At 47.6% G+C, this 26,801-nt stretch overlaps 2 protein-coding genes across 3 annotated transcripts; one reads left to right on the top strand and one right to left on the bottom strand.

The window, feature by feature from the left end:
• Positions 1–1,285: 1,285 nt before the first annotated feature.
• Positions 1,286–7,613, bottom strand: MZT1 (mitotic spindle organizing protein 1). The gene is made up of 3 exons (XM_058184899.1): positions 7,457–7,613; positions 6,949–7,094; positions 1,286–3,025 (listed from the first exon to the last, which is right to left on the bottom strand). Exons 1-3 carry the CDS (start codon positions 7,503–7,505, stop codon positions 3,002–3,004), a joined length of 219 nt encoding a protein of 72 aa, XP_058040882.1. The 5' UTR covers positions 7,506–7,613; the 3' UTR covers positions 1,286–3,001.
• On the top strand, positions 7,591–26,454 carry BORA (BORA aurora kinase A activator). Of its 2 annotated transcripts, XM_058184898.1 has the most exons (11): positions 7,748–7,968; positions 10,774–10,880; positions 10,970–11,015; positions 11,347–11,428; positions 12,682–12,747; positions 18,606–18,662; positions 19,599–19,819; positions 21,263–21,416; positions 22,874–23,427; positions 25,373–25,498; positions 25,632–26,454. In XM_058184898.1, the coding sequence occupies exons 1-11, from the start codon at positions 7,831–7,833 to the stop codon at positions 25,713–25,715; spliced, it is 1,635 nt and encodes a 544-aa protein (XP_058040881.1). In that variant the 5' UTR covers positions 7,748–7,830; the 3' UTR covers positions 25,716–26,454. The 2 variants fall into 2 exon arrangements, with proteins under 2 accessions (XP_058040880.1, XP_058040881.1); XM_058184897.1 differs by lacking the exon at positions 10,774–10,880 and having other exon boundaries at positions 7,591–7,968.
• The last annotated feature ends 347 nt before the right edge of the window (positions 26,455–26,801 follow it).

Genomic DNA, 26,801 nt, shown 5'->3' with positions numbered 1-26,801 from the left:
AACCGGTCAGTCCTAGAGATCAACCCTGACTGCTCTTTAGAAGGGCAGATCCTGAAGATGAAACTCAAATACTTTGGCCACCTAATGAGAAGGAAGGACTCACTGGAGAAGAGCCTAATGCTGGGAATGATTGAGGGCAAAAGAAGAAAGGGATGACAGAGAATGAGGTGGCTGGATGGAGACATTGAAACAGTAGGCGTGAGCTTAAATGGACTCCGGGGGATAGTAGAGGACAGGAAGGCCTGAAGGAATGTTGTCCATGGGGTCGGGATGGGTTGGACACGACTTCGCAACTAACAACAAAAGGCTCCTGAGAAGGTGAGTTCCAAGGATACAGACCTCATCCAGGAACGACCCTCTAACACAGAGGTCTCCAACCTTGGCAACTTTAAGACTTGTGGACTTCAACTCCCAGCTTTGCTAGCTGAGGAATTCTGGGAGTTGAAGTCCACAAGTCTTAAAGTTGCCAAGGTTGGAGACCCCTGGTCTAGAACAATAACTGTTGGGACAGATTCTGTGCTTTAAAAAAAAAGTTAGTGAAGCAAAATATTGTTATAAAGCCTTCCTTCAGCTTGGATGTCAAGGGTTTGCTGCCATCTGGTGGAACATGCTGGGAACACTAAACAGTAGTATAAATGTAAATGTAAATGTAAACAAAAAAAATGCAGGACCCCACCACGTTTTCAGATGCTTGTACCAAATACGATAGCTACCTTGGGTGAATTTGCCAGCCTTTTATTTTGAAAAGATTAAAATATCAAAAAAGGTTAGCCTGTTTCTGCAGAGGCCAATAAATCTTTCACATAAATCTATTTTTTCCAAAGTGAAAAGCTGATGGAAGGAAACATTTGTGGAAAAAAATATTACATTGTTACTTTAGTTTCTTCTTTCGCTGACCAGCCTCTGATCACTAATTTCTTAGGAACTCTTCATTTTTTACTGGACTGCTTGGCTATTTTTTAATGTTGCAATACTGTTTTTGAGTTTTCAATCTCCCCTTCTTTTCTTTACTTTAGCATCTTCCTCTTCTGCAAGTGCCTTCATCAACACACACACACGCAAAACAGGCAACATCCCCTTGGCACACAAAGCTGACTTGAGAGCTACTTAGCAATTTCCATCTTTTCGTCAGACCAATCAGCACATCAGTGTCAGAAGCTTCACACAAATAAGGCCAAAAAAAAAAAATTGCAGAAAGAAAGGTTGTGGTCTTGACTATAATTTTCAAAGGATACACATCTCAAAATGACACTTGAGCCAGCCATTAACGATGTAGACAAAACAGTTTATCTGTACAATGACTGGTTTTATTTACCATAAAGCAAACCCCAGTTCTTAAAAAGTTTAACACTTAAAGGTTTCAAAAATTCTGTCATGAAAATACAATCACACTGGATTAAACAAGGTTGTTTTCTTTCAGGCAGTATTCAACGAAAGATAAAACCCAGAGGTTTTGCTCGAGATAGTAGCACACAGTCCAATGAGATTAATTTAATGCCGAGACCAACCATTTTTTATTTAGCTTTTTTAAATAGAATATGAGAAAAAAAAATTAAAGTATCAAAAGGGAAAAAGACACAAAATAAATATAATGCTGTTTTTAAAGGAAACATTTTTTCAGAAACACATTAAAAGGTTTACCTTATTTTTTTATTTATTTATCCTCCCTTTATTATTTTATAAATAAGTCAAGGCAGTGAACACACCTTCCTCCACCTATTTTCTCCACAACCACCACCCTGTGAGCTGGGTTGAATTTAAGACAGTGATTGGCCTGAAGTCACCTAGCTGGCATTCATGGCTAAGGCGGGACTTGAACTCACGGTCTCTCACTTTCTATTCTGGTGCCTTTAACCACTAGACCAAACTAGCTCTGATAACGATTAGCTATTTCATAGCATTTTTTGTCCTACCAGTGATTTATGTGCAATTTTCCATTTTTGTTGGATGTACATTTCTCTGTGAAACTGAGAGAACAAGGCAGGGAAAACTTTTGCAGCATTTTGATAAGCTGACATTGTTTTCATAGTGCTGAACAGCCATTTGGACGGCTCACCTAAGGATCAGCATTACAAGTCTTCAGCAACAAGCACATTGGTCATAAAAGTTTACAAGATTGTTTAGTTCAAAAGACATTTGTTTCATTCAGAACAAGATTGTTTGGTACAAAATACATATTGTTTGGAATAGCAGTGTTCCAGTATTTGAGGGACTGCCACAAAGAAGAGGGGGTCAACTTATTTTCCAAAGCACCAGAGGGCAGGACAAGAAACAATGGATGGAAACTAATCGAGGAGAAAAGCAACCTGGAATTAAAGAAAAAACTCCTAACAGTGAGGACAATTAACCAGTGGAACGGCTTCCCTCCAGAAATTGTGGGTATTTCATCACTGGAGGTTTTTAAGAAGAGACTGGGCAGCCACTTGTCTGAACTGGTCTAGGGTCTCCTGCTTGAGCAGGGGGTTGGATTAGAAGACCTCCAAGGTCCCTTCCAGCTCTATTCTGATTGATTGAAAAGATGCTGTTTTACTCTAGTTCAATTTTTGGAACTGCAACATGTAAACTTCCTTCTTAACTCGAAGGCTAAATATGTTGATGGCCAGCAAATTGGAAATATACAGGAAATAAACCTTTAAAAATTAATCCACCAGAGTGAACCACCTTCATGCAGATATCTGTCTTCTAATGTCCATTGGCTACATCTGAACGATACAGTCAACGTATTATCAAATATGAGGCACATGTTTCAACTGGGACAATAAAAGAAATTTCTGAGTTAATACATAACTTCAAGATTTTTAAATCATATAAAGATACAAAATGCATTTTGAAAGATTATTGGTTAATAGGTATTTAAAAAGCACTGTATTTTCTACATCCATGAGAAACTTATACAACCAATAACCAACATCTTCAAACAAAAATCTTCTACGAATGAAGGTGAAATCTTCTATTTCTCAGAAGCTTCATCTCAGTGGGGGAAAAAAATCTTCTCCTAGATTTAATTTGTCATATTGTCAGCAGCCTAGGAAAAAAAGGATTTTGATTATACTGGTGTAGGTTCATAAGCTACTACAAATTAATAGCAACATGCCGAGCATTTATTGGAACCATTCTGGCTATCTAAAATGCCTGTAGAAATCAATGATTTACAGATTGTCTTGCAACCAGTAAAATCTTGCTGCCTAAGAGCTACCAACAGAGACTCTCCGAGCACCCAAACATATTCCCAATTAATTCTAAAAGCTAAAGCAGAGGGGTGAATCACTAAATTACAATAGAATGAAAAGACATAAACTGGGGATCGGTCTGTTTGAGGACCTAATACTGGGGAGCAACTCTAAATCAGTTCTTCCCATTGAATGGAAAGAACCACAGGCAAAAGAATTTACAAACACGGGCACTTTGTGAGAGGCAGCTACTCCTAACTTTAGCTGTTAATGATAAAATAAGAACTTTTCTAGCTCAATACCACTACAGGTAGCTTAGGATCACAACTTTCCAAAATTTCCATTGCCAGGCAAAAACAGTGAATTCTACCCCATTTTATGACCTTTCCTACCAGAGTTATTAAGTGAATCCTCGTAGTTAAATTAGTAACACGGTTGCAGTGGCGGGTGGGAGGCTCCGCCCACCAACCCGGATGTCGTCATAGGTGATCTGCGCATTGCGGATCCTGTTGCAAATTGGTAGTAAAGGTAAGTAGAACCCTCCCCTGCACGGTTGTTATGTGAAATCTGGCTTTCTCATTGATTTTGCTTGTCAGAAAGTTGCAGAAGATGATCACATGCCCCCGAGAGACCGCAACTGTCATAAGCACATGCAAGTTGCCAAGCGGCCAAATTTTGATCATGTGACCGTGGGAATGTTGCAAATGTCGTGTGAAAAAACAGTTATAAGTCACTTTATGGTCACACTTATACCGGGTTTCCCCAAAAATAAGACCTCATCTTATATTTTTTTGAACCCTGAAATAAGCGCTTGGCCTTATTGCCATGTGCTCAAAAGCCCGATTGAGCTTATTATCAGGGGATGTCTTATTTCGGAGGAAACAGGGTAGTTGTAAGCATCCCCATAGTCATGTCACCAAAATTCAGATGCTTGGGAACTGACTTGTATTTATGACGGTTGCAGTGTCCTGGGGTCATGTGATCACCTTCTGTGACCTTCTGACTGAGAAAGAAAGATTCACTTAACAACCATGTTACTAACTTAACAACTTGAGTGAGTAACAACTTAACAACTGTGGCAAAAAAAAAAGTCAATAAAATGGAGCAAAACTCACTTAACAAATGTTTCATTTAACAACATAAATGCTGCACTCAATTGTGGTTGTAAGTCGAGGACTACGGCCCTGCTATACGGTTTGATGTCCCAAGGCACAAGACAGCGTTGTGGGATTGAGTTGTTTAGCAGAGTGATGGTGTGGGGGGGGGGAACCTGTCTTTGTGTCTAGTTGTTTTGGCATGCAATGCTTTCCCTTGGGGACCCTTCCACTGCACTGATTCTCAGCTACGGATAATCCTCGATTTACAGGATTTTCAGTTAGCGACTGTTCAAAGTTACAACAGCACTGAAAAATGTGACTTATGCCCATTTTTCACACTTCAGCATTTCTTTAAATGTTCATTGAGAACGATACCAAAGGTGGCAACAGATTTTTATTTATGTATTTTTTTTAAAAAAAATGCCCATGCATATTGTTTATTACTGTTGAATTTCAGGGAATCTCCTGTTTCCCCCAAAATAAGACATTCCCCTGATAATAAGCCCAATTGGGCTTCGGAGCGCATGGCAATAAGACCAAGCGCTTATTTCAGGGTTCAAAAAAAATATAAGACAGGATCTTATTTTCGGGGAAACATGGTAGGTAGTTCTCGACTTGCAGCAGTTCATTTTGTTCAAAGTTATTACAAAGGCATTGAAAAAAGTGACTTACGACCATTTTTTCACACAGTTGCAGCATCCCCAGTGTCACGTGATTTACATTTGGATGCTTGACAGCCGACTCACATTTATGACCGTTCCAGTGACCTGGGGGTCACGTGATTCCCTTTTGTGACCTTTTGACAAGCAAAGTCGATGGGGAAACCCAGATTCATTTCACAACAAAGTTACTGACTTAAAATCTTCGGTGATTCACTTACTGTAACTGTGGCAAAAAAAAAAGTCATACAATGGACCAAACTCACTTAATAGAATAGAATAGAAATTTTTATTGGCCAAGTGTGATTGGACAAACAAGGAATTTGTCTTTGGTGCATATGCTCTCAGAGTACATAAAAGAAAAGATACCTTCATCAAGAATCGTAAGGCACAAACTTAATGATAGTCATAGGGTACAAATTTAACATTTAATGATAGTCATAGGCTACAATTAAGTGATCAGGAAACAATTAATATTAATATAAACAGTAAGGATACAAGCAACAAAGTTACAGCCATAAGTGGAAGGAGATGGGTGATGATATACTTAAGAAGTATTTCATTTAACAGAAACACTGGGCTCAATTGTGGCTGTAAGTCGAGGACTACCTGGACCTGAAACCTCAGGCAAGTGTTAATTTTTGACTTTTGTGTCTCTGCCAGGCAGGTTGGGGGTGACTGGGCTGACTCCCCAGTAAAGGAGGCTGCAAGAGTAATTAATTCCGGCTGGGGGTCTCCTGGCATGCCGCCTCCAAAGTGTTGGAGGTTTTGGGGGGTAAAGAGGATCTGGGAACAGAGGGGCTGTAAGAGAAGGGGGAGGAGCAAAGAGTCTAGAGCAGAGGGGATCTAGGATAAGGGGGAAGGGTGCTGGAGACTTGGGGAGCAAAAAAATCTGGCGCAGAAAGGATCTAGAAGGGGGAGAGGTGCTGGAGGCTTTGGGGGGGCAAAGAGGGTGCCAGTTGCATAAACAGGCTGAAGAACAGTTTTGATCCGTGGGCTGTCACACTCCTGAATGTGAAATAACATCATGTAGTATGATGAACTGCAGGGCCGGCGCAACGTGTAACATGTTTACTCTGGTGCAATAGGACCAGTGGTGGGATTCAAATAATTTAACAACCGGTTCTCTGCCCTAATGACCAGCTGGGTAGGCGTGGCTCAGTGGTCATGTGACTGTGTGGGCATGGCCAACTCAACATCACTTACGTCGATGGCCACTTCGCCTCAGCTGTTACAATGTAATAAGGGAGAGAGAGACAGTTTCTGTAAGCAGGGCAATAAAGTTTAGGCTACAAACAACACCAGAATGTTTCCTTCCTGCCTTCCTTACAGGATTAGCCCTGTAAAATGGAAAAAAACAAAATAAGATTTCTTCCAACAACCGGTTCTCCCAAATAGAATCCCACCACTGAATAGGACTCGGTGTTTCGTTAATATGATGTTAATATTATAATATTAGTTAATATGATTAGTTAATATGACTGAGAGCATATGCACCAAGACAAATTCCTTGTGTGTCCAATCACACTTGGCCAATAAAAAATACTATTCTATTCTATTCTATTCTCTTTATTGGGTTAGGGATTTTCTGTCTTCACTGTGAGTTGCATTGCGTTGGGGAGGGTGTGTGCACTGAGGAAGCTCAACCAATCTCATTGTACATACCGTGTTTTCCCCAAAATAAGACCCTGTCTTATTTTTATTTTATTTATTTTTTTGAACCCTGAAATAAGCGCTTGGCCTTATTGCCATGCGCTCCAAATCCCGACTGGGCTTATTATCAGGGGAATGTCTTATTTTGGGGGGGGATATGTTGTGCACTGACAATAAAGGTTTGAAATTGAAAGAGGGTGTGGGGCAGAGCAGATCTAAGAGAAGGGGGAGGATCGGGAGTGGGGTGACTCCCCAAGTAAAGGGGACAGCCGGGTTAATTAATCCCCACTCCGGCCTGGGGGTGGGAGTGGGGTCTCCCGGCCTCCCCGCCGCCAAAAGAGCCCGTCAGCCACCACCCCCTCCCCGCACCTTCAGAGCCTCGGAGGCCTTTCGTAGCTCCCGGATGACGGCGGACAAGGCCTCGGGGTTGATGCCCTGCTCGCAGAGCCGCACGCAGATGGAGAGCGTCTCGGCGTCCAGGCCGGTGTTGAGCAGGCGGGAGATCTCCATCAGCACTGCAAGAGAAAGCGGGGAGGGGGGAGCGGGTCAGTTAGCTCCGTGGGGTCGTCTGCATGGCCTCGAGGGGACCCCCGGAGGAAGTGAGATGAGGGGGGGAAAGACCGAAGACAGTCCTGAGTCCCGGTCACGGCTCGTCTGCATAGCCTCGAGGGCCCCCCGGAGAAAGCGGGAGGGGGGGGAAGACGACCGCCCGCCCTGAGTCCCGGTCAGGGCTCGTCTGCATGGCCTCGAAGGACCCCCGGAGAATGAGGGAGAGGAGGGAAGACGGCCGCCCGCCCTGAGTCCCGGTCAGGGCTCGTCTGCATGGCCTCGAGGAGGACCTTGGAGGAAGAGGGAGAGAGCAGAATGGGAAGCGCACCATCCATCGTTTCCCTCACGGCGTTCAAGTTGCCGGAGGAGGTCGCCATGACGGCAACGTCCGCGACCTTTCACCCGGAAGCCCACCGGAAAGAGGAGTCAGTATGGGGGGGGAAGAAACAACAACCGACCGCGGCTACCATAGAGCGGAGGAGAGAGAAGGGCGAGGAAGTGCCGCCCCCAGCCAATGACGCCGCGCTCCCTTTTGAATGCGGCGGCGCCTCTTCCCGGAGAGGCTGCTTCGAAGGGAGGGGGCGGGGAAAGCCGCTTTCCCGAGCTCCGATTGGCCGGCCGGCGCGGAGGAGTTAAAGAGCCGTCGGCCAAGGCAACGAAAGTTGTCCTGCCGTGGGGAGGTCGCCGAGCGGAGGAGCCGGGATGCAACGGCGGGGAGCGCCGCCGCCCGACACTCCCGGCCGGGTGCAGAACCCTTTCGAGAGCCCCGGCGACGTCCGCCACTTGCAGGAGCAGACCGTCTGCAGCCCCAGCGCCTTCCGCGCCGCCCCGCCCGCGGGGGTGAGTGGTGGGGGGCGGAGGGGGGGGTTGAGAGGAGGGGAGGGGGTGCTGGGGCTCTGGAGGAGGGAGGAAAAGGGGGTCTAGGAATGGGGGGGCAGAGGGAAAGGAGGAGGGTGCTGGAGGCTTGGGGGCAAAGTGTGTCTCAGGGCAGAGGGATCTAGGAGAAGGGGAAGGGTGCCTGAGGCTGGTGGGGGGGCAAGGAGGTCTGGGGCAGAGGGATGTAGAAGGGGAGGGTGCTGGATGCTTGGGGGCAAAGTGTGTCTCAGGGCAGAGGGATTTAAGAGAAGGTTAGGAGTCGGGGGGGCAGAGAGGTCTGGGGCAGAGAGGTCTGGGGCAGAGGGATCTAGGAGAAGGGGAGGGTGCCTTAGGCTGGGGGGGCAAGGAGGTCTGGGGCAGAGGGATTTAAGAGAAGGTTAGGGGTGCTGGATGCTTGGGGGCAAAGACGGTCTGGGGCAGAGGGATGTAGAAGGGGAGGGTGCTGGAGGCTTTGGGGGCAAAGTTTGGGGGCAAGGGGATCTAGGAGAAGGGGAGGGTGCTGGAGGCTTGGGGGCAAAGTGTGTCTCGGGGCAGAGGGATTTAAGAGAAGGTTAGGGGTGCTGGGTGGGCAGAGAGGGTCTGGGGCAGAGAAGATCTAGGAGAAGGGGAAGGGTGCCTGAGGCTGGGGGCAAAGAGGCTGGGGCAGGTGGATCTAGGAGAAGGGGAGGGGTGCTGGAGGCTTGGGGGCAAAGACGGTCTGGGGCAGAGGGATTTAAGAAGGTTAGGGGTGCTGGAGGCTTTGGGGGCAAAGTTTGGGGGCAAGGGGATCTAGGAGAAGGGGAGGGTGCTGGAGGCTTGGGGGCAAAGAGGCTGGGGCAGAGGGATTTAAGAGAAGGTTAGGGGTGCTGGAGGCTTTGGGGGCAAAGACGGTCTGGGGCAGAGGGTCTGGGGCAGAGGGATCTAGGAGAAGGGGAGGGTGCTGGGGCTCTGGAGGAGGGAGGAAAAGGGGTCTAGGAATGGGGGGGCAGAGGGAAAGGAGGAGGGTGCTGGAGGCTTTGGGGAGTGAGGGGATATAGGAGAAGGGGAAGGGTGCCTGAGGCTGGTGGGGGGGCAAGGAGGGTCTGGGGCAGAGGGATGTAGAAGGGGAGGGTGCTGGATGCTTGGGGGCAAAGTGTGTCTCAGGGCAGAGGGATTTAAGAGAAGGTTAGGAGTCGGGGGGGCAGAGAGGTCTGGGGCAGAGGGATCTAGGAGAAGGGGAGGTGCCTGAGGCTGGTGGGGGGCAAGGAGGGTCTGGGGCAGAGGGATGTAGAAGGGGAGGGTGCTGGATGCTTGGGGGCAAAGTGTGTCTCGGGGCAGAGGGATTTAAGAGAAGGTTAGGAGTCAGGGGGCAGAGAGGTCTGGGGCAGAGGGATCTAGGAGAAGGGGAGGTGCCTGAGGCTGGTGGGGGCAAGGAGGGTCTGGGGCAGAGGGATGTAGAAGGGGAGGTGCTGGAGGCTTGGGGGCAAAGTGTGTCTCAGGGCAGAGGGATTTAAGAGAAGGTTAGGAGTCGGGGGGGCAGAGGGTCTGGGGCAGAGGGATCTAGGAGAAGGGGAGGTGCCTGAGGCTGGGGGGCAAAGACGGTCTGGGGCAGAGGGATGTAGAAGGGGAGGGTGCTGGAGGCTTGGGGGCAAAGTGTGTCTCAGGGCAGAGGGATTTAAGAGAAGGTTAGGAGTTGGGGGGGCAGAGGGTCTGGGGCAGAGGGATCTAGGAGAAGGGGGAGTGGTGCCTTAGGCTGGGGGCAAAGAGGCTGGGGCAGGTGGATCTAGGAGAAGGGGAGGGTGCTGGAGGCTTGGGGGCAAAGACGGTCTGGGGCAGAAGGGATCTAAGAGAAGGTTAGGGGTGCTCAAGCTTTGGGGGCAAAGTTTGGGGCAAGGGGGATCTAGGAGAAGAGGGGAGGAGTGCTGGGGGCTGGGGGGGCAAAGTGTGTCTCGGGGCAGAGAAGATTTAAGAGAAGGTTAGGGGTGCTGGGTGGGCAGAGAGGGTCTGGGGCAGAGAAGATCTAGGAGAAGTGGGGAGGGGTGCCTTAGGCTGGGGGGGCAAAGAGGCTGGGGCAGGGGGGATCTAGGAGAAGCGGAGGGGTGCTAGACGCTTGAAAGCAAAGAGGATCTGGGGACGGGCTATAAGAAGGTTAGGGGTGCTCGAAGCTTTGGGGGGGCAAAGTTTGGGGCAAGGGGGATCTAGGAGAAGGGGGGAAGAGTGGTGGAGGTTTGGGGCTACAGCGCCTGGGGCAGAAGGGATCTAAGAGAAGGTTGGGGTGCTGGAGGCTTTGGTGGGGGTCGTAGAGAGTCTGGGGGGCAGAGGGGATCTAAGAGAAGGGGGGGGGTGCCTGAGGCTTGAGGCACCCCTCAAGATCTGGGGCAGAAGGTGTTGCAGACTTGGGGGGGAGGGCAAAGAGCATGTGGGGAAAAGAGGATTTAAGAGAAGGTTAGGGGTGCTGGAGGCTTTGGTGGGCAAACAAGGTTTGGGGGCAGAGGGGATCTAGGAGACCGTGGGGGGTAGGGGTGCCTGAGGCGGGGGGGGGGTTGCAAGGAGGCTGGGGCAGAGGGGATCTAGAGCTGGAGGCTTTGGTGGCAAACAGTGTTTGGGGGCGGAGGGGATCTAAGAGAAGGGGAGGGGTGCCTGAGGCTTGAGGGCAAAGAAGATCTGGGGTAGAGAGGAGCTAGGAGAGAGTGGAGGGGTGCTGGAAGCTTAGTGGGGCAAAGAAGGTCTGGGGGCAGAGATGATCTAAGGAGATCTGGGGTCAGAGGAGAAGAGGGGTTCTCCAAAAGCCCCTTGAACCTGCTTCTGCAGAGCCCCGGGCGATTCATGTGGTCCATTGACGAGCTGGCCCTGATTGACCCAGTGGAGATCGACTCGGAGGACATCCACCGCCAGGCCTTCTACCTCAGCCAGACCAGGTGGGGCAGGGCAGTGGGGTGGCTGCGGGCATTGAGGGGGGTTCTCCCTGGCTGCCCCTCACTCATCCTTCTTTCCTTCCCTTTCACAGGATCGACAGGGAGGTTGAAGAACGGAGGCAAAGGGCCATCGAAGAGGTAACCCATCATCAGCGTCTTTGGTTCAAACCTGCTGGTGGGCGTGTCTGTGCTCCAGCCAATCAATGGGATGCTGCCTAGGAAGCTTTCCTTACCTGCTGTGACCTTCAAAATCATCTCCATCCCCTGAACAATGAGGATTTTCAGGAAATGAAAATCCTTTGCCTGGTGCCCAGCCCGTTTCAAAGAAAGCAGTTTCAAATCCAGCATCAGCTTAATGCAGGAAGATGCCTTGCCTTTTACTTCTTGAAACTTTACAATCTGGGGTTATCCCCTACAAAGGGGGTGGGGTATACAGGTCATTAATACGCATCCTGTCCTTCCTTTCTAGTTTTTCACCAAAAGCATCATTGTCCCATCGCCCTGGACCGATCCCATTGGGAAACAGGCTTCTCAGCTGAATTCAACCAGATGTAAGTAACGTGTTTTTCGGAGTATAAGATGCACCGGACTATAAGTTAGTTAGCAACTTAGTTTTTTTGGGGGGAAATAAGAAAAAAGCTGATTGGCAGGTGGATCGGCCTCCCGGAATACCCCCAATCAGCTGGATACCCCCAATTCATCCAGAGGTACATTTTAGCAACAGGTTCCTTGATTGTGAGCTCTGTGCCTTGCTTTTTTTTTTTCTGCCTCTGAAAGCCTCCAAAACAGAGCTTCAGAAAAAAAAGCCTCTGAAACTCTATTTGGGAACTTCTTTTCTGAAGCTTCTTTCAGCCTCTGAAACCTCCCATTGAGAATCTGGGCGGGGTGACATTAGGCATATAAGATGCATCCAGATTTTCACCCTGTTTTTTTGGGGGGAAAGGTGTGTCTTATACTCCGAAAAATACAGTAGCTACTTCTGTTCTGGAGGTGGGGAGGTTCACTTACAAGCCATGTTGTTCAGGGCTGTGGTGCAAATACCACATTTCCCTGAAAATAAGACCCTGTCTTATATTTTTTTGAACCCGGAAATAAGCGCTTGGCCTTATTTTCGGGGAGGTCTTGTTATTTTGGGATGCGTGGAGCAAGATGGGGCTCCTCTTGCCGTCTTACCTGATTTCCAGCTCTCTGTTTAAATGTTTTCGGGGAGGGCTTATTTTTCAGGGGGAGGCTTATTTTAGCGCATGCACTCGAAAGCCCGATTGGGCTTATTATCAGGGGATGTCTTGTTTTTGGGGAAACAGGGTAGTAGAAATGACCTGGATGGCTAGTTTCCGGGATCTCCAACAGACAAGGCTTAAGCCAGAAAGGATGGAATAACTGTCACGTTGAATCTATACTATTCGGCGTACATTAAAATGAAATTTTGTTGCATGTAGACTGTTCTATGTGCTTCCGAAGCCATCCTTGCTAAGCTAAAGAAGGGGGAAAAAACATTTTGCATATTTGAAGGAAAAAAATAGAATTTTCCCCTCATAATCCTAAACGCCAATGGGCATTGTTGCTGTTGGCTTAAATTACAATAATTAAAATCGCTTTGTTTGAGCTATTGTTTGTGGACTGAAGGAAGGCTTTCCTCTGTGATGGATGGATGGATTCTACAAGCCGAACCATTTGCTCAAACCTGACTGCCAAAATGTGAAGGGAAGGGAGCGTTTCCCATGATGGCTAAACATCAGCGATGCTGTTTATGCTTTCCTTATTGATATTCCAGCTGTTCACTAAGAACTCCCATCAATTGCAGGTGCTGAGCTCAACGATGCTTCGCCAGTCGGCCGAGAAATAGTCGTGCAGCCTGGGAAAAATAATGGTTTGTTTGAAAATTTTGGGGGAAGAGAATAAACTCAGTGTCAGTGTTCCAGAACCCACCACCACCACCTCCCTTCCAAGTAAAAACTCTGAAGCAAGCATTTTCTAAGTTCTATTTACTAGGATAGGTAAACTGGCACATCTGGGGAAACCCGAATCTGAGTGGTCCGGGTTTTCCCTCAGTAAATCAAAAACCCCAAAACCATCCCCTCACTCCTCAGTCGATCACATGCTCCAATCGCCAATTGTCCCATCTCGACACAGCATTCCGACTATTCCTTCTCCAAATGGAGGATTGGCCTGACCTTGACCGACAGGAAGAATGCTATTATGTCTAAAGGCAAGCCCTCTACTAAATCCCCCTCTCCTACTTTCCCACATGTGAGAAAGTGGCAGCATGGAAGCTTCCAGCCTAATATGGATTCCAAAGCTGACACTTGGTCTATGAAGAGATCTGGGGCACCTGCGTGAAAGAGACAAAACACGCATTTCAATAGGGCAGGGGTCTGCAAACTTGGCTCTTTTAAGACTTGTGGACTTCAACTCCCAGAATTCCTCAGCCAGCAAAGGAGTTGAAGTCCACAAGTCTTAAAAGAGCCAAGTTTGCAGACCCCTGCAGTAGAGTGATGCATGTACAGATGGTCCTTGACTTATGACTGATCACTTAGCGATTGTTCGAAATTCCCAATGGACATGCCTACCCTTCTGGCACTCAGCAACTAGGAGATCCGCGGTGACCTGACCTGTTGTGTCTTGCCCGCTCTCACCGCAGCCGGGGTCTGCTTATCTGCTCCCGAACACGGAGGAATGTATGCCTCCCGGCCCCAGTCCTGGCTCCATGCCCAGACAAGCTGCAGAGGAGGGGGCACCTCCCGGTCCCAGCCCTGGCTCCATGCCCAAGCAGGCTGCAGAGGAGGGAGCACCCCCCGGCCCCAGCCCTGGCTCCATGCCCAGGCAAACGGAGCAGCTAGACTCCTCCCCCTCCTCCACAGCATGTGAGCCTGAGGAAAGTTTATTTCCAACAGCTGCTGATTGGAGTGACCCTCGCATTAGAAGACTGGATAGGCGGAGGCAACAGAAGGAAGGGAGGGGCAGGCCTTAATGAGTGCTGAGTCATGGAGCCACACCCCATGGCCTATATAAAGGATCTGCTTTCTGGCAGTCTCTGAGTCAGGCAAAGTCGAACTTATCTTGCTGAAGTCACTTTCTGGTCTCTTGCCTGCTCTGAGGACTTTGCTAGGACTTTGGGCAGAGCTGCAGAGGCAAGCCTGATTCGGATTTCCCTGACCCGGCCATCAGCGGAGGAGTGGGACACGACATGACCACGGTTTACAATGGTTCTGCTTAGTTACTTTCAGTTTCAGCAAAACAAAATGACGGTTTTAACAACCGTCATGACTTATGTTCACAATGGGCAGGCTCCATTATGGCTGTAACTCGAGGACTACCTGTCGAGACGATGTTGCTGGCATTGTGGCTAGGAGCACAAACCTTTGCGGGCCAATATGTGGGGTTTTGTGGGAGGGCTGTTTTCGGTCTAGTGTTGTAGCCTTTTTCTTTTTTTCTTTTTGAGAATTCCCATTCAGGGCCTGATCAGGCTGTCCCTTGCTTAGCTGAGTCCGACAAGCTGAATTCATCCCAGTTTGTTCCAAAAGCAGCCAAATGCAGATTGTGGTTTGATTGTGAAGAGACTTGAACCAGAGAGTTTTTAAATGCTTCGATCCTGATGATGATGATGCAGCCTGGCTACTATATTTTGTTTTGTTTTGTTTTTTCCAGCTGCTTGTCAGACTGTGTTATCTTTGCCTGTGGATTTTGATTTGGAAAAGATACTGGGTAGGTAACTTGTAAAATAAGTTGCTGCTGCTCTGTAGGGTCTCTTATAACAGTCTAAACGGGACTGGAGAAAGCTGTAAGGATTACCTCCTAAGGAGGGTGGCATATGATAAAAGGAAAGGTGTTGTGACCCAGGCCCAAGTAGGTAGTAGGAAATTCAGTCAGTGTCAAAGCAAACAAACTTTATTCGAACAGCTGAGAATCACTTCATTCTCAGCGTAGTTCAACTAAATTAAAGCATATTCCACCGGACACAAATTCTTCAGTCCTATTGCAAACCTTGGTCCAATTAGGCAAACTGCCAAAGGCCTTTCTTGGTAAAAGTTCAAGACACCGATACAAAATAAATGCAACAAGACTCAACGTTGTTTTCCGGCAAAGCCCAAACACCGTTGCTGGTCTTTTAAGCCTTATGGAAGGGGCCAATCATCTCTTGGCCCTACTCCCGAGTCGTCCTCTTTGTTTGAGCTGCTCTTGCCTTCTGGCAGCTCTTCTCATGCGTGCATTAGGAACAGGCTCCTCCTGTTCTTCTGCCTCACTACTATCAGGCTCTGGAGGCTCCGGAGCCTGCACCTCACTCCCCGATGGCCCTGGCCCCACTTCAGTCTCTGGCACAGAGCCCTCATCTGGTCCTTCCCCAGCCTCCAGGACTGGCCCACACTCTTCCTCAGCCTCATCACTGTCCGACTCCGCTGCCAGCTCCGCAGGCTACTGGCGGACCACAACACCAAGCTCCATTTCATGCTGAATAAACTAAATTATTAATGTATCTGAAATGGAAAACTATCTTTAGATTGATTTTCACTCCAAGAGCATTTTATTAAATTTGATAAAAATAAAAATCCATTTTTTTTAATCATCAATTTTGATCAACCCTGGTTTATTTTGGGAGGCAAATGGAGTCTCCCCGATCGTGGTGGCATCTCATCTCCTCTTCCTCAGGTGACCATTTCAAAGCCGATGAATCGGCCGACCAGTCCCAGGAAAGCTTGAGCACATCCTCCTTGAGGAGAAAACTCTTTTTGGACGAGAACGGCAGCCTCTCCTCCGAGAACTTCTCCCCTTCTCCCGGCTTGCGTAACGGTCCGGCCTCCTTAGGCGTCCTCTGCTCTATCGACCTCTCTCCGGTCCGCTGCAGGAGCCCTCTGAGTTCTTCCAGCTCAGTGAGTAGCTCATCCTGGAGATGTTGTTGGTGGGCGGGTCAGGATGAGCCCAGCTGGTTTTTGGACCAAAGAATGGGAAACTGAATTCCCATTGTTTTCTGCAGATTGCCTTAGCTTTGGGGAGGGGTCTGGTCTGAGGGATGAATGACGAAAGATGGGAGGGTGCTGTTTTCCCTGGCATTGATTTAGATGCTGTCAATCATCCCACTTGGCCGTCTAGCAGAGAGAGCCATTTGTTTTTGCCAAGAGAAGACTACTGAGGTTTAAACCGCCCTGAGTCCCTAGGGAGATAGGGCGGTATATAAATGCGAAAAATTAAAATAAATAAAATAAAATGGTTACAGGAGTAGCATAAGCCGAATCGGAGGTTTTCCCGTCCAAACAATACAAAGTAAACTTTGTGAGCCTTTGGTAGTGCAGTGGTTAGAGTGCAGTACTGCAGGCTACTTCTAACTGAGAACCTCCATAAATCCTTAGGGTTCTTTTTCAAAATATAAGTGTAGAGGTAGTTTATGTGATTTAACAAATATCAGTAACCATAATACTGGTAGATTTAAATTTACCATACACTAGGAAATGTAACCAGTATGTAGGCGGCATCGGAAAGACATTAAAAAAAAAAAACAACACCTGCAACCTCTAACTTTGCTTGAGCCGTGGTGGCACAATGGTTAGAGTGCAGTACTGCAAGCTACTTGAGCTGACTGCTAGCTGCCGTTCGGCAGCTCAAATCTCACCAGGCTCAAGGTTGACTCATCCTTCCATCCTTCCGAGGTGGGTAAAATGAGGACCCCGATTGCTGACTCTGTAAACTGCTTAGAGAGGGCTGTAAAAGCACTGTGAAGTGGTATATAAGTCTAAGTCAGGGGTGTCAAACTGGATTTCTTCAAGGGTTGGATCGGCATTGTAGCTTTCCTCCGTGAGCCCGGGGGGAGGAGGGAGCAGAAGAGGGAAGCAGGACAGCCACCTCCTTCAGCACTTTAGCAGCCAAAGAGGGGGCGAGGCGCCCCCCCACGCCTTGTTTTGCTCTCCCCAGCCTCCAGCAGTGCTCTACTGACCAAAAACGGATTGTGCAGAGGCCTCCTTAGGCCTCCCCATGGCCTATTTTGCCCAGCAGAGCACCCACGGGCCGATCCTTTGATATTTGATAATAGTGCTATTGCTTTTATCTGTATCCAGTTATCTGTAAATTGGGTGCTTGTATATTGTTTAGGAAATGGGTTGTCAGTTCCCAGCTCTGCATATCTGGCTGAAGCTTCTCCCGAGAGGCAGCTGGGCTTCCATTCCCCTTCCCTTCTTCCTTCCATTCCAATCCTTCCCTCTCCCCCGTTGCTAATGTCAGGCTGTCAGTTCATGAAGCTTGGGTTAAGAGAGCTGCAATCGTGACAAATGCCTTCTGCGGCTTGTTCTTAATGGGAAATCTCTCTTGCGCTTGAAAGGGCCATGTTTCTTCCAGCCCCATCCGGGGGAAGGCCAGGGCGTACAGTTTGGGCAGCCTTCCTAGTCCTTCCTTGGCATGCAGGAGTCCGGGAAATCTGGCGTCGCCAACTTTCTCTCCCATTGGCATCCAGCTGAGAAAGACTCCACTGGCAGGTATGTAGAGGCCTCTTGCTGGGGACCTGAAGAATAGTCATTCTGGGTACCAGATGGGATTAGTCTTGAGGGGCTTCTTAAATCTTTGGGGTGTCCAAAGTGCCTCCTGCTTTGTTCCCTATAGTGCTTCCTATTAGCATATGGCTGTTTGATCCATAGGGTGGGGTGCCTTCAATGCAACCTTTGGATTTAATGTCTATGGAGATTCTCAGTCATCCAGTCATTGTTGTCTCAAAAGACGCGACTGCACAATTTTTCAAGAGGCAGTCACACAATAGTTTTTTTTTTCCCCTTGAGGAAGAAGTTTCGCTTCTCATCCAAGAAGCTTCATCAGTTCTAACAGGAAATCCCCACCCTCCCCAAGAAAGTCCTGTTGCCTTTTTGGAAAAGCATCTTTGGGACAACCATGACCTGGATGATTGAGAATCTCTACAGAAATTCTTCTAATGCTATATTGAAGACGGATAATGGTACCATGTTTTCCCTAAAATAAGACCTTGTCTTACATTTTTTAAATCCTGAAATAAGCCCTTGGCCTTATTGCCATGCGCTCAAAAGCCCAATTTGGAGGCAACAGAAGGAAGGGAGGGGCAGGCCTTAATGAGTGCTGAGTCATGGAGCCACACCCCATGGCCTATATAAAGGATCTGCTTTCTGGCAGTCTCTGAGTCAGGCAAAGTCGAACTTATCTTGCTGAAGTCACTTTCTGGTCTCTTGCCTGCTCTGAGGACTTTGCTAGGACTTTGGGCAGAGCTGCAGAGGCAAGCCTGATTCGGATTTTCCTGACCCGGCCATCAGTGGAGGAGTGGGACACGACATGACCACGGTTTACAATGGTTCTGCTTAGTTACTTTCAGTTTCAGCAAAACAAAATGACGGTTTTAACAACCGTCATGACTTATGTTCACAATGGGCAGGCTCCATTATGGCTGTAACTCGAGGACTACCTGTCGAGACGATGTTGCTGGCATTGTGGCTAGGAGCACAAACCTTTGCGGGCCAATATGTGGGGTTTTGTGGGAGGGCTGTTTTCGGTCTAGTGTTGTAGCCTTTTTTTTTTTTCTTTTTGAGAATTCCCATTCAGGGCCTGATCAGGCTGTCCCTTGCTTAGCTGAGTCCGACAAGCTGAATTCATCCCAGTTTGTTCCAAATGCAGATTGTGGTTTGATTGTGAAGAGACTTTAACCAGAGAGTTTTTAAATGCTTCGATCCTGATGATGATGATGCAGCCTGGCTACTATATTTTTTTTTGTTTTGTTTTTTCCAGCTGCTTGTCAGACTGTGTTATCTTTACCTGTGGATTTTGATTTGGAAAAGATACTGGGTAGGTAACTTGTAAAATAAGTTGCTGCTGCTCTGTAGGGTCTCTTATAACAGTCTAAACTGGACTGGAGAAAGCTGTAAGGATTACCTCCTAAGGAGGGTGGCATATGATAAAAGGAAAGGTGTTGTGACCCAGGCCCAAGTAGGTAGTAGGAAACTCAGTCAGTATCAAAGCAAACAAACTTTATTCGAACAGCTGAGAATCACTTCATTCTCAGCGTAGTTCAACTAAATTAAAGCATATTCCACCCGACACAAATTCTTCAGTCCTATTGCAAACCTTGGTCCAATTAGGCAAACTGCCAAAGGCCTTTCTTGGTAAAAGTTCAAGACACCGATACAAAATAAATGCAACAAGACTAAACGTTGTTTTCCGGCAAAGCCCAAACACCGTTGCTGGTCTTTTAAGCCTTATGGAAGGGGCCAATCATCTCTTGGCCCTACTCCCGAGTCGTCCTCTTTGTTTGAGCTGCTCTTGCCTTCTGGCAGCTCTTCTCATGCGTGCATTAGGAACAGGCTCCTCCTGTTCCTCTGCCTCACTACTATCAGGCTCTGGAGTCTGCACCTCACTCCCCGATGGCCCTGGCCCCACCTCAGTCTCTGGCGCAGAGCCCTCATCTGGTCCTTCCCCAGCCTCCAGGACTGGCCTATGTTCTTCCTCTCAGCCTCATCACTGTCCGACTCCGCTGCCAGCTCCGCAGGCTGCTGGTGGACCACAACACCAAGGTCCATTTCATGCTGAATAAACTAAATTATTAATGTATCTGAAATGGAAAACTATCTTTAGATTGATTTTCACTCCAAGAGCATTTTATTAAATTTGATAAAAATAAAAATCCATTTTTTTTTAATCATCAATTTTTATCAACCCTGGTTTATTTTGGGAGGCAAATGGAGTCTCCCCGATCGTGGTGGCATCTCATCTCCTCTTCCTCAGGTGACCATTTCAAAGCCGATGAATCGGCCGACCAGTCCCAGGAAAGCCTGAGCACATCCTCCTTGAGGAGAAAACTCTTTTTGGACGAGAACGGCAGCCTCTCCTCCGAGAACTTCTCCCCTTCTCCCGGCTTGCGTAACGGTCCGGCCTCCTTAGGCGTCCTCTGCTCTATCGACCTCTCTCCGGTCCGCTGCAGGAGCCCTCTGAGTTCTTCCAGCTCAGTGAGTAGCTCATCCTGGAGATGTTGTTGGTGGGCGGGTCAGGATGAGCCCAGCTGGTTTTTGGACCGAAGAACCAAAGACGTCCGTCATGGGAAACTAAATTCCCACTGTTTTCTGCAGATTGCCTTAGCTTTGGGGAGGGGTCGGGTCTGAGGGATGAATGACAAAAGATGGGAGGGTGCTGTTTTCCCTGGCATTGATTTAGATGCTGTCAATCATCCCACTTGGCCATCTAGCAGAGAGAGCCATTTGTTTTTGCCAAGAGAAGACTACTGAGGTTTAAACCGCCCTGAGTCCCTAGGGAGATAGGGCGGTATATAAATGCGAAAAATAAAAATAAATAAAATAAATAAAATAAAATGGTTACAGGAGTAGCGTAAGCCGAATCGGAGGTTTTCCCGTCCAAACAATACAAAGTAAACTTTGTGAGCCTTTGGTACTGCAGGCTACTTCTAACTGAGAAGCTCCATAAATCCTTAGGGTTCTTTTTCAAAATATAAGTGTAGAGGTAGTTTATGGGATTTACCAAATATTAGTAACCATAATACTGGTAGATTTAAATTTACCATACACTAGGAAATGTAACCAGTATGTAGGCGGCATCGGAAAGACATTTTTAAAAAAAAACAAACACCTGCAACCTCTAACTTTGCTTGAGCCGTGGTGGCACAATGGTTAGAGTGCAGTACTGCAAGCTACTTGAGCTGACTGCTAGCTGCCATTCGGCAGTTCAAATCTCACCAGGCTCAAGGTTGACTCAGCCTTCCATCCTTCCGAGGTGGGTAAAATGAGGACCCCGATTGCTGACTCTGTAAACTGCTTAGAGAGGGCTGTAAAAGCACTGTGAAGTGGTATATAAGTCTAAGTCAGGGGTGTCAAACTGGATTTCTTCAAGGGTTGGATTGGCATTGTAGCTTTCCTCCGTGAGCCCGGGGGGAGGAGGGAGCAGAGGGGGGAAGCAGGACAGCCACCTCCTTCAGCACTTTAGCAGCCAAAGAGGGGGCGAGATGCCCCCCCACGCCTTGTTTTGCTCTCCCCAGCCTCCAGCAGTGCTCTACTGACCAAAAACGGGTTGTGCAGAGGCCTTCTTAGGCCTCCCCATGGCCTATTTTGCCCGGCAGAGCACCCACAGGCCGATCCTTTGATATTTGATAATAGTGCTATTGCTTTTATCTGTATCCAGTTATCTGTAAATTGGGTGCTTGTATATTGTTTAGGAAATGGGTTGTCAGTTCCCAGCTCTGCATATCTGGCTGAAGCTTCTCCCGAGAGGCAGCTGGGCTTCCATTCCCCTTCCCTTCTTCCTTCCATTCCAATCCTTCCCTCTTCCCCGTTGCTAATGTCAGGCTGTCAGTTCATGAAGCTTGGGTTAAGAGAGTTGCAATCGTGACAAATGCCTTCTGCGGCTTGTTCTTAATGGGAAATCTCTCTTGCGCTTGAAAGGGCCATGTTTCTTCCAGCCCCATCCGGGGGAAGGCCAGGGCGTACAGTTTGGGCAGCCTTCCTAGTCCTTCCTTGGCATGCAGGAGTCCGGGAAATCTGGCGTCGCCAACTTTCTCTCCCATTGGCATCCAGCTGAGAAAGACTCCACTGGCAGGTATGTAGAGGCCTCTTGCTGGGGACCGGAAGAATAGTCATTCTGGGTACCAGATGGGATTAGTCTGGAGGGGCTTCTTAAATCTTTGGGGTGTCCAAAGTGCCTCCTGCTTTGTTCCCTATAGTGCTTCCTATTAGCATATGGCTGTTTGATCCATAGGGTGGGGTGCCTTCAATGCAACCTTCGGATTTAATGTCTATGGAGATTCTCAGTCATCCAGTCATTGTTGTCTGCACAATTTTTCAAGAGGCAGTCACACAATGTTTTTTTTTTCCCCTTGAGGAAGAAGTTTCGCTTCTCATCCAAGAAGCTTCATCAGTTCTAACAGGAAATCCCCACCCTCCCCAAGAAAGTCCTGTTGCCTTTTTGGAAAAGCATCTTTGGGACAACCATGACCTGGATGATTGAGAATCTCTACAGAAATTCTTCTAATGCTATATTGAAGACGGATAATGGTACCATGTTTTCCCTAAAATAAGACCTTGTCTTACATTTTTTAAATCCTGAAATAAGCCCTTGGCCTTATTGCCATGCGCTCAAAAGCCCAATTTGGTTTATTATCAGGGGATGTCTTATTTGGGGGGGAAACAGGGTAGATGTTACGGAAGATGTTTCTCTTCAGTTCTGACTGGATGGCGAGCGGGAAATGGAAGGGTTAATTCTGTCAGAAACAAACCTTCCATCTACCTGCTCCCCAAACATCCAGTCAGAACTGGATAAAATGTAGCATTTGATATAGCATTAGACGAATTTCTATGAAGATTCTGAAATCATCCAGGTCATGGTTGTTGTCAGAATATTTATGAACTGGCAGAGACATGGTAACAAGGTCAACCAATGAATAGGCATAGCAGCTGGATCAGCCAATGAATAGGCATAGTAACAAGGTTAGCCAATGGGAACTGTTTTGGAAACTGAAACTGGAAGGAACCTGGGTGTGGCTTAGGCTAAATTTAACTGCCCTGTATAGAGAAGGTTCTCTTTGTATTAAGCTCTGTGCTCCACTCTAAAACGAAACTAGTCTGGTCTTGTCTGTTGCTGGAACTGAAGAAGTTAATGAATCCTGCTGAATCAGTTATCTGTGTGTGCTTTCTGGAAGTGATTTCTGCAACAAACTCTGACAGTTGTCCCAAAGATGCTTTTCCAAAAGACTTTGGAAGACTTTCTTGAGGGTTTTATTTTTTTTTCTGTTAGAACTGATGAAACTTCTTGGATTAGAAGCAAAATGTCTTTTTCCTCAAGGGGAAAAAAACACCCATAGTCCAGTTGCCCACTTTTTGAAAAAGCACCGTTGAGACTATCCTCACTCAGGCTTAAAGGAGTAGTCCCCTGTTTCTGACTGAAGGGTCCAGCAAGCTTATTAAAGAGAAGACTGTTCGTTCTGCACGCTTGGCGTATTTTCCCGCTGACATTTTCTTCCTTTCTCTTCCCCACCCCCACCCACCCCGTCATCACAGATCAAAGGCAGTTCATTTTCCGCTCTCCAGATCTTCCTTCTGTTTCCAACGCCTGCCGTCAGGCTCCTACCAGCAGCAGGAGTCCCTACATGGAATACTCTCCGTTAAGGAGTCACTCACCCATGAGGATCCTCTCTTGCCGGGGTGCCGCCCTGTATCAGAGCTCCTTCCTTCGTCTCCCTTGCACCCCGGAGAACTTCCAGGAAGAGCTGGCGGAGGCAGCCGAGGCTACGTCGGCTGGGAGTCCCAGGGCGGGCCTGACCCCAATAAATGAGGACATCCTGTTAGCGGGCTCCCACTCCGAGATGGCTGCTGGGTCTCTCTCACCGGAGACCCCCGAAATATTGGCACCACCCAGGCCCTGCTTGGAGTCCCCCGGAGAGAAACGGACAGTGGAAATGGCCGATCCAGAGATGCTGGATGAGAACTCGGTGAAGGGATCGTCTGAATGCGACAGGGGGGCCGTGACCGGACTGAGCATGGAGGGGTCTTGCATCTGCATGGCTCCATTGGCGGAAAGCAGTGCTTCTCCCTGCGAGAGCAGCAGTCTGCAGGTGAGGGTCCAGCCCTTAACATTCCCCACCCTTCCACCCCTCCACCCTCTCCCATTCCAGGCCAAGCAAGAGAATTGAGCAGATCGTGTGGAGGGATAGAAGAGGGCGAAAGCAGGCTGGTTTTGATCCGGCTAAATTCTAGACAGAATAGGAAAAAAAAAAAAGATTCTCCCAAAGCTCCTGCGGTTATGGCATCTTTGTTTATTTTATTTACTGTATTTTTTGGACTATAAGACGTACTTTTTTGTCTCCCAAAAAGGAGCGAAAATCTCTGTGTCTTATAGACTGAATAAATATTGCTGAAGCCCTGCCCATCTGCCAGCCATTTTTTGGCCTTGACACACCCTGTTTTCCGGCCTTTTGGGAGGGGGGCGCATTTCCGAGCCTTTGGGGCTGTTTTTGAGACTTTTTGGGACCGTTTTTGAGGTTTTTTCAGCCTGGTGTTTTTTTTTTAAATGGCCCCCAAAAAGCCAAAAAAAAAAAAAACCCGAAAAAAGCCTCGAAAATGGGCCGAAAAAAAGCCCCGGGAACAGCCTGAAAAGGGGCTGAAAAAAGGCCCCGATAAAGGTAGGCCAAAAACTTTTTTGTTGTTGTTTTCCTCTTCTAAATTTTGGTGCGTCTTATCGTCCGAAAAATACAGTATCAAGTTTGGATACTGCCTGTCTTTTTCCCATGGGGGCGAAGGGGCTTCCATACGAGCGATGCAATCCCACCGCCATTGCCCCAAAAGGAGAAGCGTTGCTGGTGCCACGGTAGAGGGGAAGATTCCTCTTCACAGACATTGCCCAATTTCTAGCTGCCTCTTTTTACCAGGTGCACAAAAGGTGTCGGGAGACATCCCGGCACGTGCAGGTAGTCCTCGACTTACAAGTTCATTTAGTGACCTTTTCAAAGTTACACCGGCACAAAAGGAAGTGATTTATGACCGTTTTTCACACAACCGCCCTAGCAGCCCCCTCCCCTCCCTTCCGATCACGTGATCAAAATTTGGACGCTGGGCTCGTATTTAGGAGGGTTGCAGTGTCTGTCCCGAGGTCCTTCGATTTGTGACCTTCTCTGACAAGCAAAGTCAATAGGGGAGCCAGATTCACTCAACAACCGTGTTACTAACTTAACAAGTGCCGTGATTAACTTAACAGCTGTGGCAAAAAGGGTTGTCAAAGGAAGGTCACTTAGCAGCAGAAATGTTGGGCTCAGTTGTTGTAAGTTGAGGACTATCTCTGCTAAATCTCGGCACCTCAAAAGGCTTTAAAAAGGGGAGAATTCCCCACCTTTTTCCCAGTTGGTAATCCATCATCTCATTTTATACCAAGAACTGTATAGCGTTGGAAGGACCGGAAAGATCTTCTATAGCAGGGGTCCCCAACCTTGGCAACTTTAAGACTTGTGGACTTCAACTCCCAGAATTCCTCAGCCAGCTTTGCTGGGAGTTGAAGTCCACAAGTCTTAAAATTGCCAAGGTTGGAGACACCTGTTCTACAGGTAGTCCTCAACCTATGACCACAGTTGAGCCCAAAATTTACACTGCTAAGTGAAACATTTGTTAAGTGAGTGTTGCCCCCATTTCATGACTTTTCTTGCCGCAATTGTTAAGCAATTAACCGTTGCTAATTGAGGAGCACGGCTGTTAAGGGAATCTGGCTTTTCTGTTGACTTTGCTTGTCAGAAGGCCATAAAAGGGGATCATGTGATCGGATGACCCGGGTCACTGCAACCGTCATCAATATGACACAGTTGCTAAGCATCTGAATTTTAATCGCGTGATCGTAGGGATTCTACAAAGGATGCAAAATGTGAAAAACAGTTGTAAATCTTTTTTTTTCCAGCACCGTTGTAACTTTGAACGGTACTAAATGAATCGGACGTAAGTCAAGAACTACTTGTACTCCAGCCCCTGCTTAGTGCTGGAATAAATAACTTCTACCTTCTGATTACTTTTGGATAGATGGACAGTGGTTACAATACCCAGGCTTACACCAGCAGCCTCATGGATATAGCTGGAGGGGAGCTCAGCTGCAGAGAGCATGGCGCATTTGAGGCTCAGAGGAAAACCCACGTTTTCAGAATGAAGGTAGGTCGTCTTCAGATGAAGATAGCACCTTTGGTCTTTTAAGCCCTGGCTTGGGGGAGGAAGCCATATGGGAAACCTGTGCAAAGGTTGACATGTCTAATGGCCGATCTTTTGGGTCTTCTTTCCTCCCAAGCAAGGGAAATTAAAAACTGGATCCTGGGCTGAAAACGCTTGTCAATCCAGCAGCCTCTTCCTGGAAGTGCCTTTGCCGAAATGATCTGAGCTGGCATAGATCTGCTTCTAACTGGGATTGAGTAAGAGAGAGAGAGAGACTGAGACCATCCACCAATGCTGAATGCCTATTCTGACAGATACATTGACACTGGACTGGTACAACTGCCTTCCTGCAGCTGAAGGGAAATGAAACCCAAAGACGATCTACCTTGCCATAACCAGCAAACTGACCCTGGGATGTTATGGGCTACATTTGTACACTTGGATTCTCACAAGGAGTCAGTTGGGATTGAAACGCTGCTGCTATATGTCTTCGACAACCATTGATCCTTGGTCTACCCAAGTAGAGCCAGTTGTTCCTTAATGTGCCAGTTATGGGCTCACTTCATCAGGCAGGGGCTTCCTTGCATGAGCATTGCCCACGTACAAATATAAATGCCCTGGTCTTAAACTTAAGTTGAAGTTAAGTGTTTGGGATTGGGCATCGCCAACATGCCAAACGGTGCGGCAGAGCAATAGGTGTTACCTTGTTTTCTGTGAAAATTAATAGCATTTGTTTAAAAGAAATCTCTTTCGCGTCTCGTATCGGAGCCCGATGAATTTTTAATAAAGTAGCTGTGCTTTTTTCCCGTTTTTCAAAGTTTTATTACCGATGCAAAACAAGAACGACGTTGGTTTCAACAGGAGGCTAGAAAACATTGTGAGAATAAATAAAGCTTTTGCACAAAAAAGGCAATGTTCTGCCCAATCTTTTTTTTTGTTTTTGTTTTTGAATACTGGACTGACTGGAATTATGTTTCATCATTAAAAAAAACTTTATATGTTTAAGATAACCATGGTTTCCCAGCCCAGTTTGTTATACTCTGAAAAGCCTACGTTAGTAGCTTAGAGCAGGGGTCTCCAACCTTGGCAACTTTAAGCCTGGCAGACTTCAACTCCCAGAATTTGTTGGGAGTTGAAGTTCGCCAAGCTTAAAGTTGCCAAGGTTGGAGACCCCTAGCTTAGAGTGCTTTTGTTCTTTTTTGTTGGTTGATTGTTTTTTAAAAGTACTGTGGTTCTGCACAGTAAGAAAACAGCCTCTTCCCCCATCTTAGATTGGCTAGTGCCAAGATAGAAGCCAGAGAATGGC

The sequence above is a fragment of the Ahaetulla prasina genome, chromosome 5, assembly GCF_028640845.1.
Source record: "Ahaetulla prasina isolate Xishuangbanna chromosome 5, ASM2864084v1, whole genome shotgun sequence".
Lineage (NCBI taxonomy): Eukaryota > Metazoa > Chordata > Lepidosauria > Squamata > Colubridae > Ahaetulla > Ahaetulla prasina.
Note: the sequence above shows the minus strand (reverse complement) of the source record. Positions and strands in the feature narration are given on the sequence as shown.